We start from the raw sequence: 18,431 nt of genomic DNA on the forward strand, positions 1-18,431 counted from the left end.
TTTTATATCATGATTATGACATCTCTCGATTTAGCCGTTAAGTTGGTTGTTGTTTTAGATATATTTTGCCGTAATTTCTTACACGTATCCAAATATATATATTGAATATATATCTATCCAAAAACAGTTGTCAAAAATTGGGCATGTGAATGTGCTAACATTTGTTTATCAGCACTACACATGCGCTGATTAACAAACCAGCAATGTCTGAAACTACAATATGTAAACATGTCTATCAGATGCTACATTATGCCTTTATAATAATGAAAGACCAAATCCCCATTTTGCCTTTATTAGAACAACAAAATGGACATCCTACACAGAACACATAATGCAAGTTAACAATACAAAATCTACAAAATGATACAGTGACAAAGTTCTTTTTGTTCAACAGGTAACAACTGTACAGTATAAATGGATACAATACTGTGTTTTTTTTTCCTTGTATTTATTCACCTACATTTGGCACTTGACCACACGATGCTACTGGAGTGAAATGTGGGGCTGAAGTACCAGATCGTCTTCTTGAAATGTGCAGAAGCCCACAGGATTTACTACAACTGTTTGTTTGTTTGTTTTTTTTACCCCTCCCACTGTCTTTGTTCGTCCACCTGTGAAAATGACCAAACCTCATGTTGTTTCCAGAGCAGCAGGGACACACAGGTGGAAATCAAACAGGATGGAAATAGCAAAGCGCTATCAGTAAATCCTGGAAGTGGACAGTGAAGTTTTGGTGAATGTGGCGTTTACTCGTTACCAGCGTCAGTGCTTTGTTCTGCCAGTTAAGTGGCTGTTTCTGTGCGTCATACTCGTAAAGACAATTGTCTTGTCCATCGTCACTGTAGCACCCAATTTATCTTACAGTTACAACTGTGCTGTATTTGAAATTGGGTGCACAGACACATATTTTCATTACAGATGAAGTGTATAATGCGACTGTTTACACACCATTAATGCACAGTATGCAAACAACGTCATGATTGCCAACGCTTACAGGGAGATATGAAGTCGGCCGTGGTGGAGTGGAGTGGGGATCAAATAGTGAGATCTGAAGCTATTTTCTCGGTTAAAAGGGGAAGAGAAGCTACATAAACTAAATGTAGCAGATAATGTTCAAAGCTGGATGCATAGCAATATGTGTGGTCCTCTCCTTTTTTTTTTCTTTTAACATCTCTAGCATAAATATGAGTGAATATACTGTACAACTTTTCTTTCATATCATATTTGTCAAGTAAAAGAAAAATAAAATGTTAATAATCACATTCCAATAATTTATACGTCAACATTTTTTAAAGTGAATCTCTTCCATTGTAGCGAATCGCCACAATGTTATCACAGAGTAAAAGAATATATAAGTACATACTATATATTCATATGACATCTAATGTTTCTTTTTTTGCTTATACATTTGTTGAATCATAGTTGAAGAGAGAATCACAGCTCAGTTTCATATGCATATGTCAAGTTCATGTATATCAGTGAAATGAGTGAGTGTGTGTTGTTGTGTGGATGTATACTGTATGTGTGTATATGTGTATGTGTGTGTGTGTGTGTGTGTGTGTGTGTGTGTGTGTGTGTGTGTGTGTGTGTGTGTGTGTGTGTGTGTGTGTGTGTGGACACAAAACTTGGCATAAAAAGTCACTTTCAAAGAACAGATTGCATAATCTGTAGTCAGAATATTCCCCTTCATTCAGAAATCCGAGTCAGTTTTGGTTTTGATGTAACATTCCTCCACAACAAACATTAAAAACAAAGTCGTTCATCCCTTCTAAAAGTTCTGCTATGATTAAAAAAACGTTTCCCAGATCTCCAGTCTACATAGCCATACTGCAAGCCGTGAACACTTGTAGTCCCAGACTCACGTTCTTCATTTCATCCAGTGTCAACACGGAGTTAGATTGTAATACTTTGGAGAAGATCTGTCCGTTGTCACACAACAACCCAAATCAGTTAGAGATAACAAGCATGATTCCTTTAAATCAGGAATGATGCTTTGAAAAAAAAACAACAACAAAAAAAACAAAACATAAAAGGTAAAATAAAAAGAAACAGCGAACTTGGATTCGGCTCAACGTACCTCATGAATCTGTGGGATTATCCTCGCTGGCTGTGCTCTCAGACAGAGATAGCACAGCTTTGATTCAGTGTTTAACAAGTCCTTGATGGGATTTCAGTCCATGGAGTTATTTGTACCATATATGAGACCCATGTTGTCTGCAGCTTTCGACCAGACATAGAGGCACATGTACAGAATGTGCATGTGTGTGTGTGTAAGGTAATATATCATGCATCGGCTTTGGTATTTGTAGTATGTCGAGTTGCGTGTTATCCATGTGTGTATAAATGTATGTATATGTGTGTATGTGTGTGTGCATGTGCCTCTACAGCTCATATGTCAGTCATCTCAGGTGGGTCAGCTGGGAGAGATTTTGAAAATGTGTTAAATTAAATCAAAATATGTTGGGAAAAGTCCAGTTTTCTACTGCCCAGCACTGCTGGGGTCACACTGCAGCAGCCGGACGATGGAGGGGTCGCTCTTTGCACCCTCAACAAACTCCTCAAGAGACAGTTTACCTGTAGACAGAGAGAGAGAGTTTATGTTTAGTGTATGTTTATTCAATGCAGTGTACAAACAGTGTAAAATCAAAGAACAGAATAGATATCTTCCAGGCAGTGATGTTGTTTAAACAAGTTGTATTTATAGCAATGATTTTTCTTTTTTTCCCCTTCATTCAGAGATATTGATTGACCTTATGTCTGGTTTTCTAAGCATCTTCAGACAGCTACAGTGAATGTTGTGGTGGCTCTGTCCACCAGTTTATTTAACTGTAGTTACAGCAGAAGCAGTATTTTATAATAGAGCATTGTCCGATTTCTCCTGTCCTCCATATTCTATTCATATTCTTTTTTCAGCCTTTTCAATGGGAATCACTGCAGCAGACAGAGTTTGAGGCACTGAGAAACTCTCACCGTCTCGATTTAAGTCCATCTGCCTGAAGATCTTGTCTGTGCGTTTCTCAGGTGTGGACTCGTCCTCAGGCATCTTCATCACAGAGGAAACCATCTTGTAAATGGCCTGAAGAAAAAACAGAGGAGAAAGGGAAATCAGAAACAAAAAGGACTCTGACAAGAACTGAGATTTCTCTCAATTTGTGCACTTTTATATGTTTTATAGCGGTCATTCAGGGCAGAAACATAACTGCTGATTTAGCTGCAGGGGGAAAAAAACATATATATAATCCATCAACCAACAAATCTCTTCTGGGAGGCTGTGAGATAAAGTATTACTTTCGTTTATGTTCGGCTCTGCTGCCTGATTTCCTTGCTCAGAAACGAACAGGAAGTATAAATGTTTAAAAGAGGTACTTGAGTGTTTTTCTTTTCTCTTTAATGGACAATGACTCAAGTAAAGAGAGCTGAGTTTTATTCGCTGTTTAGGTTTCCTGAAATATCATGTGTTAATATTCCTGATCCATATCAATGGAGCTGAAATGGAGGAAACCATTTATCAAAAGAAAGAATCTAGCAATAATACAGCAATAACTCAAAAGACTTGAACATCTATTGTTAAAAAAAACCCAGCAACTTTCAATCTTGAGAAAACATCAAATATGATTCAAATAGATGCTGCTGCTGCTGCTGGGAACAATATTTCAACCCTATGTCTGGCTGTGAAAAAACACATTTAGAGAAACGGCTGCACTAAAGGAAAACTTGTCTTTCATTTTCTACTCTGTCACTCCTGTACCATCATCACCTCCCACCTCCTGCTCTCTGTCCTCTCCCTCCATCCCTACGATAACAAACACTCACCACAGAAATGCTGCACAACTTCCCCTAATAACCGTTTTTACACGTCCTTCAAATCACTCTGTCAATACAGCGACTGTGCACCGGAGCAGCTGGATATACGGCATCAATGACTTTCATTATCAGACAGTTTGCGACCGATGAACTTTTTGTTAATTAGGTCATCAGCCATAGCCACAAAATTTAAGGTATTTAATTACTTATAACAATAAATGAAAAGTGAGCAGCTCTTGACTAATTACTTTAATACATACATTCCTGTATATAAACTCAATTTATCAGTGTTAATGTGGGGGAATAAGTGACGCTATTGTTATTTTGGTACTTATTTTACACAAACTATGAATGATAAAATAATAAATAGGTATATTAAATGAATTAATAAAGAAATAAATGTATCAAGAAAAACGGTATTGTATTCTGAGTAAATGTACAACTATATCCACTGTTAGTGTTTTTATATAAACCATAATAACAACTAGGTGAGTCTGTCATGAAAAATAATCATTAGATGCTGCTCTAAAATAGGCTGATGGATATTTTTTTATAAATGCGTTGGGGCATAATAAACACATTAACACACCAACTCACTTTACACACACATTGTAAAATGTGAACCAGTGACTTGCAGAATGGCTTCACACATTCTTTGACACTCGGCTCGATTTAGTAGCGCGATGTGTGATGTAACAACATGTGTGAGGAGTTGGGAGTTGCGACGTGGTGCGTTTGTATCCGACAGAGGTCTGAGCATCAGAGGAGGGCCGCTCCCTGCTAGAAATACACCACCGCCGCGGCGTATTTAGCTACATCTCAGGACCCGAGAGGAGCTGCTGCTGCTGCTGGTTTCTAAAATTACACAGCAGCTGGTTTCCCCCCGCTGTGGTGCAGCCCAACGGTGCACAACACAGACGGCAGAAGGATATATGATGTAGCAGCTGTAACGGGAGCAGTTTAAGTACTGGGTAGGATGATGTTACCATGACGGCATAGCGAGGGCTACGCAAAGCCAGAGAGACAGAGAGTCTGTAGGGATGAGAGACGGAGGGATGGAGGGAAATAAATGAATGAATGAATGAATGGAGGAGAGCAACAGATCGCCACAGCAGAGAGTGACCCACCGATACAATCTCCAGCATCTCCGCCTTGCTGATGTATCCGTTCCCGTCCAGGTCGTACATGCTGAACGCCCACTTCAGCTTCTGGTCCAGTCGGCCGCGCGAGGTCACGCTGAGGGCGATGATGAACTCCCTGAAGTCTATGGTCCCGTCCCCGTTGGCGTCGAACGTGCGGAAGACGTGCTCGGCGAACTTGGAGGCGTCTCCGTACGGGAAGAAGTTGGCGTAGATCTTCTTGAACTCCTCCATGGAGAGGGCGCCGCTGGGGCAGTCCCGCAGGAAGCCCTTGTACCACTCGGTGATCTCGTGCTCGGTGAAGTCCGTGTTGTCCATCAGGTCCTGCATGACGTCGGGACGGAGCTTGCTGTTCTGTTTGCCCATGGTCGCTGCTTGTGTTGAGGCTGTGGCTGGTGTGTGTGCGAGGGGCGCCGGTGCTTTAGGACTGACTGTTGAGGACGGAAAGGAAGAGACAGACAAAAGGTCGTTAGTTTTTTTTTATATACACAAAAAGTACTGACCCACATTAAACATAAAGTTATAGAATTAACTCTCCTGTTCATGTAACAAATCTTTCATAAAACACCACCAACACAGTTCAATTTCTTAGCTGTCAGAAATCAGGTATCCCGCAGGACCACAGACTCCAACAACAATAAAAAAAACAAAAAGAATACACATTTGTGAAACTAAACATGAACCTGTATGAGATAAAAAGGAGTTATATTTCACATAGTAAATACCATACATAGACAAAAAACTTCAGGAGCTGTCGTCTTACCTCCTCTGCTTCAAAATGACCTGTGAGACTAATGAGATGGGATTGGACCGACTTTATAAAGTGTTCTCGCAGACAGAGCCGTCATTGAGTTTGTCCTGAGCACCTTGAATTAGAAAATGACTTATGCCTTTTAGAAATCAATGTGACAGCTCCTGCAGGATGCGTGGGTATCGGTTTAGTTTTGATCTTTTATTTCATGTATCTGAATTAGTTAATTTACCCCTTTTAAGTTTATATTTTCAGCTGCCACGTTGTTTATGTTTTTTTCTTATTTTTGGAGCTCATTAACTGGAGTCATTTTAATCCATTCTGGTCTTATCTTTTTCATTTTGTTTGTTTCTGTTTTATGACAACTGCAAATAACTGTTATCGCGAAAAGCAGCAGATAAAGGAAAAGCAGGCAGATAAAAGTCGTCTGTGTGGTATTGTGCAGATGCAAGAGCCAAGCTGATTCTACTATGCACGTGCAGAATGAGACCACCAAATGCTGTCAAGGTGCAAAGCTGCCAGACGCACGACAACCACACCCATACACACACACACACACACACACAGACACACACACACAAACACACACACACAGACAGTTGATAACCCAAAAAGCGTACCAGCTCAGCTGTGCTCACGTCTCTGCAGATGCAGCTTCCACTTCCTGCAGGAACTCTGATGCCTCGATACACACATCCACATCTTCCGTATTAATAGCCGAGATAGTTTATTGACCTCGTTTGGTGACGCATTTCAAAACAAAATCTGCAGGCGGCCTGCATCGCTGAAAATCTCAAGTCCAATTTGACTGAAGTGACGCCACTGAGCCGTGTCTGACAAGAGTCACATTCCTCTGTAACCTAGTGTGATCACGGAGTCTCGACACTCAACAGAGGATGCACTTCATCATCTAACCCTGCAGCTAATGTACTTTGCACTTTTCCCCCCTGTCGGACCGCTCGCTGCTGCTGAGCTGTCCTGGCTGAAGACAAGAGGGAAGCTGTTCTAAGCTTAGCCGAGGATAATGGCAGATAAAATCAGCTATGTCAGGTCAGGCCACAGCAAATTACAGCACAGGTAGCCCGTTCCAGGAAGGAACGTAATGATCCATCACCTCTGAGTTTCCAGTCAACGTCTGCAGTTTCTCTTACTTTGTTTAAAGACCTTAGAGCCAAAATGTGAAATGGGGTAGTTTATAAAACATACTGAAACAAACAAACAATGTTTCCATCCTTTGTCATCACCTAAATTTAACCTGACCCATTCTGTAAAGGTTTCTCAGGATCATTATCTATTTACTGATCCTCACTCTTGCATATATTTACATTCCTGTTTAAACAACAAGACTATGCAAATGTAGACAGTTCTTCATCTCCCATTCACTCATTTAGATGATCCAAGGCCGACTCAGAAAGGAGCCATGTCCTGTTTGCTCCCCTGGAAAAGCTTCAGCACAAATAGGTCTTTGCTAATGAAAAATGAATTTAGCATTAATGAAAAGTGCTGCTGCTGCTGCTGCTGCTGTGTCAACACTTAAATAAAACTGTCAAAAAAACTACGCATGCAACACACAAGCAGAGGGTAATGGAAACAAGACTATTACAGACCAATTTATCTGGCAACGCTGGCATTTTAAGTGAAACTGTGCACAAATATTTGCAAAGGAAGTGGGTCCAGTCGGATTTAAATTGCCTGCTGCATTTTCATTAGACGTGTTAACTGCTATCTGCCCGGGCTCCGTCCTCGTCCGCATGTTCTCCACTCACACACACGCACTTGTTCCATAAACAGCCAACTATAATCCTTTAATTAACTCAGGGTAAACAATGAGCTCGAGCAACGCAGCAGCCACCTCTAATGAGTTCCCTGCTGTTACCTATAGTTCACTTTAATGCCGGCGTTGACGGCGAGAGCAGCGTGAAGAGGAGATTTAACACCTGTTTTACTCGCTCATCGCTCCAGGGACGAAAGAAACGAGCAGCTACGCAGCGGGCGGCTGACTGGGAGTCAGTCTGGGCTCAACGCAGACAGAGGCACCTGATGTTTTGATAGACGGAGGTGGAGGGATGGTGAAGAGGCTGGAGTGTGTTTTGTCATGTTATACATGATGGATTTAATGTGTACCGTTAATTTACCACTGAACCGTTAGACTCACTGTGTTGTACCTAAAAGACTGTTTTTAACAAATAACATCTCACTGTGATCCTGTTGAAGCTGAGCCGAGTATTGAGAAACTCTCATAGTATAAAGAACAACACAGTTTTATGTGCACAAACAAATGTAATAAAAATCTATTTAGTGCATTCAGGCTGAGAACAGTTTGACCTGTGTTTGTATTTCACAGCAGAGCTCCAGACTGACTTTCTGCATTGGTTGCACTGGTGCGCCTAACCTTTTTTTTTTTTTTTTTTTTTGGGGGGGGGGGGGGGTGCACCAGCCCAAAATTTAGGTGCACCCAAATTTTTCATTACATTTCATTATGCTCTCCATGACTTTCATATAATGTGAATGATTTTTAAACAAGAATAAGGTGTAGAAAAATAAAGTGTTTAAAGTGTTTCACTGAACTGAAATTGAACATTATTATCATTAGTTGTAGCAATAGCTGTAGTATTACTAGTAGCCTACTGGTATCTAATTCTCCATTAACGTTTTATGTTCTTACATGTTAAGCGCTGGGTGTAATGTCACACACACTGATTTATTTATTCCCTTCCTTATTTTTCTATGCTTTTCCCGCCTCTTCATATTCTTGTCGTTTACTCTGGCCTCATATTTTTGCACTTCACAGCACCTCTGAACTTTCCCTAGAGTTTATTTCTCCAACTTTCCTCGTCTGACAACTTGTTTGCAGCCACCCTGCCTTCATTAGGACGGTGTCGGAGGTTTCTACTTCCCTCACAGCCTCCCTGCTAATCAGTCACGTGACTTCCCCATAGATAGACGACACGTGTATATGAAAAACAATAAAACCACCATTTCTCCAGTTGAATTAAGCCAATCAACCCATGTCATCCTGGCAACCTTCACTCATTTCATTCAGAAACCCACTCTTTGTGTGGCGTTCGGTGACTGGTCTGTCACATACTCTGCAATCTGCACTTTAAGTGCTTAATGGATTGTGGAGCGTCTCCATGATTACCGAGGCCACGTTGTCATGACAACTGACCATCGTCGCCTCTTGTTTATTTTGGCAACTAGAAGGCAAGAAAACATATTACTTTACATTTTACAAAAACAATTTGTGCAGAGAGTGGCGGCTTGTTAAACTGTTTTGCTTTTAGCTGCGACAGAGCCAAATTAAATGTTTCTCTCTCTCTACGTTACTCTAAAAGAGGGGGGGGGCATTGATTAGTGTTGGTCTCAATAGCTTCACAGCAACAACACAACATGAGCTACAGGACATATTGAGTAAATATTTAAGCAAGTTTACATTGATATGATGCAGATTTTTCTTCCAAATGTTTAGTCTATAAAATGTCCAAAAATAGACAGAGAGAAAAAAAAGGTGACATCTTATAATTACTTCTTTCTTGCCCAATTGTTTAAAAGCAGCAAATCACAGTCACATTTTTAGCAGCTGGAATTAAGTAATGTTTGGCATTTGTGTTGATAAATGTGATAATAATTCATTTTTATGGTTGAAAACACACTATAATGCAGCTTTAAGCAGGTATATTTATAACTTCTCCTGTGAAGACATGTTCTTCACCATTACAACTGTTTTAATATACATCTTTATATTCCTATGTGTACATCAGACAGGTATAGTTGTTGAAAAACATTAATAAACATTTAGGCTATACCAACTTAAAACCACATTATAGTGTTATAAACCATTTACTGAATGTTTTCAAAGTATTATGAATGCTGAGTGGTGGTGTTTCTATTTCTATTTAACTGGCTTTTTTAACGACCTCCATGGTCAATAACCTGAAGTAACCCCTTAAATGTTTTAATATTTTTGGATTCATTTAAAATCAAAATTTAATGTAACTGAAGACTAAAGCTTGGACGGTGTTCAGTCCTCAGCTCCTCCGGTGCTCCATCCACTGGTGATAACGGAGTAAAGTGAGTGAAATATTAATGAGATTTAATTGGCTCACTAATGCCCCACACCACCACCAGGCCCAGTTAGTTCCTGTCCCTCCTGGCTGCAGTTTCTGAGTGTATATTAAAAGAAGAAGTGATGGGATGAGCTCAGACCTCCACCGAACATCCCTTCAACCAGTCATCTTAGGAACTCTGCTATTTCTGGCTCTCCTGAGATCACTGCCTACAATTAACCACTAAGGCTCTTACCTGCTGCTGCTGCTGCTGCTGCTGCTGCTGCTGGCAGACCTGTGACGGCACTGTTACATAACTGAGGCTTTGACGAGGGGACAGATCACATGGTTCAAGACGACTTTCTATCTCGACCAGCTCGTAAGGTCAAGAAACAAGTGAGTGAACGCTGGTTTAACCTCCGGAGAGGAGAGCGCGGCCTCAGATAGAGACGGTGGTGACCTCAGCCCGGGTTTTAACCGGCGGAGAACAGGCCGTCACTTTCAGTTTCTAACAACACGGGCAGGACACACATAATCACATAATCATCGTGCACTTTCGGTGTTTGAGCCCTTTAGGAGGGAAGATGGTCTCAGACGGATTTAACCCCTCACAGCCCTGAACAAACAACATCAACCGCTGCTGCAGCTCATCGGGATCGAGCACAAGACAACAACAAAGCAACAACAAGAAAACAGTCAGGAGATGAAGGATCAAAAAGAGAGAAGCTCTTAACAACTGCTGATGAGGCAATCTCATTTTCATGTCGGTGAAAAACAAATGCAGAAAAGCATGATGGGTAATGTTTGGGAATGTTCACATTAGTGCCAACACAATAACAAAAGTTTTCCAATATTGTACTTTGGGTGAATATTTTATCCGATATAATATGTAAGCCTGTGACCACCGAGGCTGAAAAGTTTCCTAATATAATATACAGGGATGCAAACGGGTCAGGACCAAAAAAGAGAGGAATTTCCCGGGGGGGGGGGGGGGGTGCTCACCATTAACAAATAAGTACATATCACGGAAAGTCCATTTCCAGTAGTTCAACCCCAACCAAGTATTGAGTGCATATAGATGGACATAGTTTTCAGAAGGTCAACATTTCTATATTAAAAATGCTTAAAAAAAAAAAAAAAAAACCTTTGCAATATTTCCATTTTGGAGATACTGATTTTTAGGTCTTCACTGAATGTTAGTCATAATTATTACTATTAAAATAAACTGAATAAATAAAGACATGGGATGTGTCATTCAGTGTGTAATGGACATATAGGCCTAATGTGTTAGTTTCACTTTAATTAACACATTCTACATCGCGGAGGTGACGTCTTTAGGGCTTCCTTCACCTCTGAAACGGGGCAGAGCTCCGTGGAGACACCTGCCTGACACAGCAACGTAGGGAACCGTGTATGTCCGCGGCGCACAGCTCCACATGCACGGGGGGGAAAACGGCGTCGCCGTCGCACCGATGTACGCGGATACGCGCCGCTTTAATGAGCGCGCATGTCGCGCGTCTACATTGGAGGTAGGCTGTTATCAGTATAATCAGAGACAACCATGAATGAGTTCTCCTCAGTTTCACGTGATTGTCACTGTCAGCCTGTTAGAAAAACATTTTACTGACCCCAGCTGAGACGCTGAGACCCCCCCTCCCAAAAACAAAAACTCTTCGGATCTGAACGATTCACACAAGTCACATAATTGGTCATGAAAAAAGCGAGTTTCGCTTTTCGGCGCGCTGTTTGCATCCATGAATATAGTTAAGTATTTCAAATGAAGTTTAAACTATTAATTAACAAATTAATCAATAAATTACTAACATTTATATTATAAATTGTGAGGTTTTGACATATTGACATTTTATGGACTAAACGATCAATCACTTTTTTGAGAAAATTGTTTGTTTAAGCACACAATTTGATTGTAAGTTTAAACACTGATCAATAATCAATGCTGCAGGTTCATGTTAGTGAGTATTCAAGCAGTGTGTGTTCACTGACATTGACACTGTCTATTTACTAGTTTAGTACGACTGACACGCAGCAAGTGAAGAAGACAAAGTCCCACAGTATTTTTGTACTTGAACTCTCCTGTGCCGCAGTCGTAAAGTCAGAGGCCTCCACCACACGACTTCCATCCCAGAACATCTTGTTGCTGCCTTACATAACAGACAGAGGTCTCCATTTATATCCTGCAGGTAAATCTTAACCCGGGAGCTCCACAGATAATCCAAGAACAGCGCGAGCGAGCTGGCAGAGCACTGCACAAAGACTGAGAGAGCCTTCATCACAGACAGTGAGCTGATGATGAACCAACGATACATTCATATTGCAATATGATCCATCTGTGACCAGGCTGCAAGAGCTGAGGGCGGCTACTCTCCACCAAACAGGCAAACACTGATGAGACCGACAGGATATGCAATCTGATATTCACCTTCAGGTCAAAATTAAAAATTCACGTTTCATTTGGTCTGTGATAAGATATTTAAAAAAAAAAAAATGGATTCACAATTTCCCCCAGCTCAGATCGGACAGAGGCTGCAGCTTAAATTGTGCAGCGTTTTTGATTTCGGGGTGCACCACACACAGAGATGTGATTCTGAGCACCGCAAAAAAACAAAACAAACACAAAACCTCACAGCATCCCTCTTTCTTCTCGACTATCTTAGCAAGTAATCTATATCAGTAATATCACGTTGCTATCACTGCAAGACGTCAGAGTTGTTTTTCCATCACCACGGTCCAACAACTGCCAACAACATCTGATGCAACGTAAACCGGTTTTATGTTGACGTAACTGACAATACTACACTCTCCAATGCGTATTCAGATCAACATTAAACCATAGTTTACTTGTTTATCATAGATGATTTTGCTGTCTTTCTTACTGACCTGTTAATGCCAATAAAGATTGTTCAAAATCAAAGCCATCACAGAAAAAGTCGCAGAAGTCTGTATTAGTGTGTAAAGACTTGTGTAACGCTACATCAGACAGTTACTTTTATGACTTAGGCAATCAATCTTAATAGCTGTTACCTGGCAGGTTGAGTACATGTTCATTCAGGCAGAGAGCCATTTACACACAATAATTACCTATGGTGACGTAAAAGGTACGACTCCTGATGAAGTTTTCCGGTAATTCAAATGTCTTTTCAAGTACCCCTTGTCAAGAATGTGCAGAAAGTTACAGATTTCAGCTATAAACAACACTGAGTAATGAGTGGTATATTTTGAATAGACCTATTTTAGGCTTTGTGACGCACTTTCTGACCACATCTTGTGAATATCAGAGGGACGGAGCGGCTCTTGGTCCAGAAAAGAGAGGGAAACACTGGACTAGGTTCAAGCAGCTGGGAGGCCTGCAAACTCATTTCCTGTCTTAAGCCAATTCTATACTCACTGTCACTTTATTTTGTTGTGGATGATGAACTGGACTGACATTTGGTGCATGAAAATGAATCATCAAGCCAAAGCAGCGCAGCCTTGTAAGACTACAAAGACGTAACCTTTAGCCTTTTTATTCAAAAGATCAACATCAGTGTCATTCAAGTGCATTGAAGTACAGACAAATAAGACGGGGGGAAGCAGACTCTCAACAAACACTAGTGAGATGAGATCCTGTAGCTTGTTGAAGATTTTCAGCTTATTTTCCCTCAAACATAGATTTCATCTACTACCGCTGCATGATGTGAGCAACTGAAAACTGCAGCTACAGTCACAGTGAACATCAACACATCAAAGACACTTCTAACTGAAAGTGCTCCTAAGTTTTGTTCGCAGCACAGAAAGCTCATACAGTATAAGCCTCATGTGTTAAAAACACACAAAAGATGCAAAAAAGAGAAACTAAAAACGCAGTAAAATGAGTCTCGACCCGTCTGAACTGCACTGGTGACACTTGTTTCGTTTTGGCTCATATTTTACAAGGTCTAAAACCGGCGACCTGCTCTCTCACCTCGTCACACCACACACATAACTTCTTCTGACCACAGCTCGGTCGCAATCGCAGGTCTGATTGGCAGACATGTGATCGCCTCCATCGAACACACAGTTGCAGCGTGGCATAGCTGTGGGAGCAACCCGCGCTCACGTTACATGTATGGCTGTTCACTGTAGCGTGCTTAAGCAGCTTCTTGAATATCTGGCTGCAACCCTATCTGCCGGGTTATTTTGTGTAAGGTCAGGACTTGGTTCCCTGTTGGACCAACATCTTCAGCTGGAGGTTTTTTGTTCTGTTGCTGTCAGGCAAAACTATTATTGGGCAGCCAGTCACTAAAAGAAGGTTAAAGGGCAATTTATGACGACAAATTATTAAAATATCCTGGCGAACAGGTTTCCTAAAGTGAGGTAAAAGTAAAAAATAAGATTGTGCAACACCTAAGAGTAAAAAGTGATACAAAGTCTAAAATTGCCTCTAATTGCAAAATAATGGAAAGAAAATGTTCAGGTTTAACAGCAATAAGCCACATTTTATTTTCTTACTCTTCTAACATCCAGTTTACATCCAGTTTAGAGTTGTAACCACTTATCAATGAGTTCATCAGCTATTTTGATAATCAGTTGGTCAATCAAGTGTTTTGTTTTGGGTTTTTTTTAGCAAAAATGTGAAACTCTCCGTCTCAAAGGAGGATTTAATATTTTTCTTTGTAGTATTGTAGTATTAGTATTTTGGGGTCTGGATTGTTTGACTAATTCGTAAATAATTTGTACTTTTTTTAATTTTACATTTCATGACTAAGCAAACTAATTGAGAAAATGATCGGCAAGTTGAACTGTTATTAACTGGTTCCAGTTTCACAGCTTCCTCTATAGCGTCGACAGTTTCAAATCAAACCAAGGCTGAAAGCTGTGTCACTCTTAAAAACAAAACGTGCATAGTTACAGCTCTAAAAATAGCCATAACTTCCCCCCACACTTTCTAATCTTTGTCTTATATTATATAGTATATCGTAATAGTGTCTTTATTCCTGTGTCTATCTGCCAATTCAGGAGTCATGAGTGAAATCTGAATATTGATGAGTGCTCCAATGAAACTGTCAGTTCTGCTCAGATGTTGGTGCAGGTGCCACATATTGAATATGAAGTTTTTGTTCAGCAGTCTATAAATGTGATGGGAGTGAAGTGTGAGCTTATAACACAGTTTGCAAATGATTTCTCTGTTTGACAGTGTCTTAGGTGATTGCTTCCTTATCTAAAAAAAAAAAATGTTCCTCAAAATCCCATCCATCCTCTCTTTGAGAGACCTGAGGCAGCAACTTCATCATAATGCGGCACACATGAGCTCCCATTGTCAGCTGGAAAGATTCGTGCGTCAAGGCGCTGCAGAAAACCACAATCATGACAGAGAGGCCATTATGAGGGAACGAACGAGAACAAGATAAAAAAGTGTCACTGACAACGACTGTGAGGAGGCAGGCAGAGTCAGGATTGGACAAAAAGAAACTGTCTCACAGCAAATCGTCACTGAGTGCACGAGACGAGTGCTGTTTGCTTTGCACCGACCATCGAAATGTGAAACGGCCCGTTGTAAAGACAAAGCCTGCAGAGATGGAAATGTCAATCTGTCTGATGACTAAACAACTCCCACCAGTCTCTTGTCAGTGATACATAACTGCTGCATAACACACAAGAAATGCTGCTTTCTATCAAAAAAATATCTGCGAGAGGCTAGAAGCAGTTTTCTCTTCTTCATCTTTGAAGCTCCCTCTTGATCTTTTCCTCCTTTAGCTGAATCTTCCACTCATCCTCGCTCTCTCCCGATCACTTTTCCCCCCGTCTGCTTCCTCTTAAAAGGGTCTAATTCTATTCAAAAGAGAAAACCGGCAGCTGCCCAGACGAGCCTAACTACAGAGAGGATGCTGCCAGTGTGGTCGGTCTGGCCCAGAACAAACCCACAAGACACCCACACCAACGAAAATAGATCATCTGTTCAAATTTAGCCAACATTTGTAAGCATTCAGCATCTTGAAATGTTTGGAGGGATGGTTTTGACACTAAGGGGGCTATTATCATGACTCCACCCATATGTCAGCACCTCCTCGGGTCTTAAGAGTTTTCTTGCCATGTCGTATTTGGACGGACAGCATTGAACGTCATTCTTGTCATGACTGAGAATCAAACGCAGCAAAAAACAATGTTTACTTCAGAGCCTGTGTCCTCTTCTTTCCTAGGTCTAAATTTTATCATCTGGATCAGTGAACTCGCTTCTCCCTGCGCCAAACATTTATTTTTCCCCCTCCTTCTGTGTCCACTCCTGTCTTTCCACACCTTCACCCTCTCCCTCGTCACCTCTTCGACACTTCACTGCGACCACCAGAGGAAATTCCTCCGTGACAGGTTCCTGTTTACATCCCACATCAAACCACACCAATGACATTCAATTAACCACAAGCCGCCACCAGCTGAGAAAGTAAATATGCACAGGGGGGACGAGTGAGCGAGGCCCCTTAATTCTACCAGCTACTTTAAGAAGCAGCAATCATGTCCTCAGTCTGTTTAATCCTCAGTCCGACTTTAGCTGCTCGTCTGGTGGAAACCTGGACTCGAAATGAAGCAATTTAATTTAAGGTTCAAAAAAACAACCACTCTAATTACTGATTCCTTGAGTTGATAACATGCCACATGCCGCAATATGTGACTAGATGCTGCTAAAAGCTGAAAAAGTTGTTTTGTATTGTTAATCTTTAATTAACTGAATGAACTAAATTTGTCAACTACTGAAATAGTTCTTGTTAAATGTTTTGGGTTGATAGGCTGCCTGATGAATTGACCAATCGAAGCTCATTGTTAAATATTGCATTAAAATTCAAGTTAAACAACTTAATTACCTCATCTTTGGTTCAGGGAAATTGTGATGGATCCTTTACAGTATATTACCATTGTGTAATTACATTTTCTGTCACACTGAAAATAACTTGATCAATTATTATTTGCTAGTCTAATTAAATGTTTGAGGATGTAAATTTGGGAAATTGCAGTCAATATTTTATTTCTCATTATTTTCTCATATGTATTTGTAATTGCAAAAAAAAACTGCAGCGCTACAAACAAGCAGTTGTTTGAAAAATGTCAAATGCTCCTTTCACTTTCCTCCCAAATCCTTTAGGCTACTTCTACATTTCTGAGAACTATCCAGTAACAATAACGTGTAATGTTTGCACTGAAGCTCACTGTAATTAAATAAATAAAACACACCTGTGCATTGTCACCGTCTACAATCTGGATAATGACACAGATTATCAACCATGCACATCGATTCACAGAAAACCAAACACTTGCACTCATTCGTCAAGGTAAAGCAGCAGCGGTCTACTTCCTCTCCAGTGACTGACTGATGTGTATTTGCTGAAATGAGATCCCCTGCCTCAGGAATCCTTTTTCACTTCCTGTTCTCACTCATGCTACAATTAAACATGGAGAGAGTGAAGACAACAAAAGCTCCTCTCCAGTCCGGCGGCTCCACTTGAGGGTTCATTCAGGACAGACTGAGGCAGAAGAAGAAGCAGCTTCATCCGATTAGAAATGTGGGTAAAGCTTTATCCGCTGCTAGCATCTTGTAAATGCCGCTGCGGACTGCAAACTTGTGAAGGGAAAACAGTGTAAAAAAAAAAATACAGTTTGTTTTATGTTATTCAACTCAAGCGGATAGTTGGTAATCGTCCCGACAGCTTCAACCTGTAAACTCAACTCACCTGAGCTGCATGGAAGGAGAGAAAAAAAAGTAACAGGAAGCGGACAAACTGCGAAGGAGGGAGCACAACAGAACAGGCACGTTAGCGACAACTTACCTCGCTTTTAAAGTTGCTGCTGTTGCTGTGGAGGGGGCCTGTTAAAAAGTCTCCTTATTAATAGTCCATTACCTCGTGGCACCGGGAGGTTGACGGTAAAACAAAAACAAAAAGTTTCAGAGAGCGGGGCAACAGGTTGCAGCAGGAGGCTCTCACAGGAGCAGGAGTTTGCCGGCTGCTCTCAGTTCAAACTCCAGCAGGCTTTTTTCCTGAGCAGCTGCACACACTCCGCTTAGCCCTGCAGCCTCTCGCCGTGACGTCAAGGCTGGGCGTCACGTGGTGGCGCGGCGACCAATGGGAAGCCGCGTTGTCCTGGCAACAAGAACTCAGAGCTTGAATGGCGATTAGTGTGTAAAAAAAAAAAAAAAAAAAAAAAGAACATGGAAGTTTGTTTTCCAGTAAGTAAAGTCACCAAAACATGGATGTAACATGGGCATGAGTGTTTAAAATGCATATGATGATGATATGTGAACAGTGGCAGTGTAGTAAGTGTAGAGAGCTTTATTACTTTGTCCCCTTGTTTTCCTACCTTCCTCTTTTTTCTCATTTTCTGTGCACTATGTCTATTTACCTCCTTTGCTCTGTTGTTATCCCATCAAATGTATACCAGGGACAATCAACAGTGTTTTTTTTTTGTTTGTTTGCTTTTTGCCTAAAAAAAAAAAGTTATTTGCCTAATTTGCGTAAGATCCTCTTGACTCCAAGTCCAGTTGCTTTTTCTGGTCTCTTCCACCATCTCACAGTCAGTTATTTTCTGTAGCCTAGACCAAGATTTTATCATATAGTTAAATGAACATGTATTGCCGATAAGCCCTTATAGCAGCATTTCATATGTTTCAAAAGCAGGGTAAAGAAAATAACATTTATAACTTGTTTGTGCAGCCTTGCAGTGCATGTC

General features: G+C 40.8%; 1 protein-coding gene across 1 annotated transcript; it reads right to left on the reverse strand.

The window, feature by feature from the left end:
• Nucleotides 1–259: 259 nt before the first annotated feature.
• LOC310994077 (neurocalcin-delta B) lies at nucleotides 260–17,736 on the reverse strand. Its single transcript, XM_083982606.1, has 4 exons — nucleotides 17,534–17,736; nucleotides 4,932–5,374; nucleotides 2,971–3,076; nucleotides 260–2,574 (listed from the first exon to the last, which is right to left on the reverse strand). The coding sequence occupies exons 2-4, from the start codon at nucleotides 5,307–5,309 to the stop codon at nucleotides 2,480–2,482; spliced, it is 579 nt and encodes a 192-aa protein (XP_083838732.1). The 5' UTR covers nucleotides 5,310–5,374; nucleotides 17,534–17,736; the 3' UTR covers nucleotides 260–2,479.
• Nucleotides 17,737–18,431: the final 695 nt, after the last annotated feature.

The sequence above is a fragment of the Trachurus trachurus genome (assembly GCF_905171665.1).
Source record: "Trachurus trachurus genome assembly, chromosome: 11".
Lineage (NCBI taxonomy): Eukaryota > Metazoa > Chordata > Actinopteri > Carangiformes > Carangidae > Trachurus > Trachurus trachurus.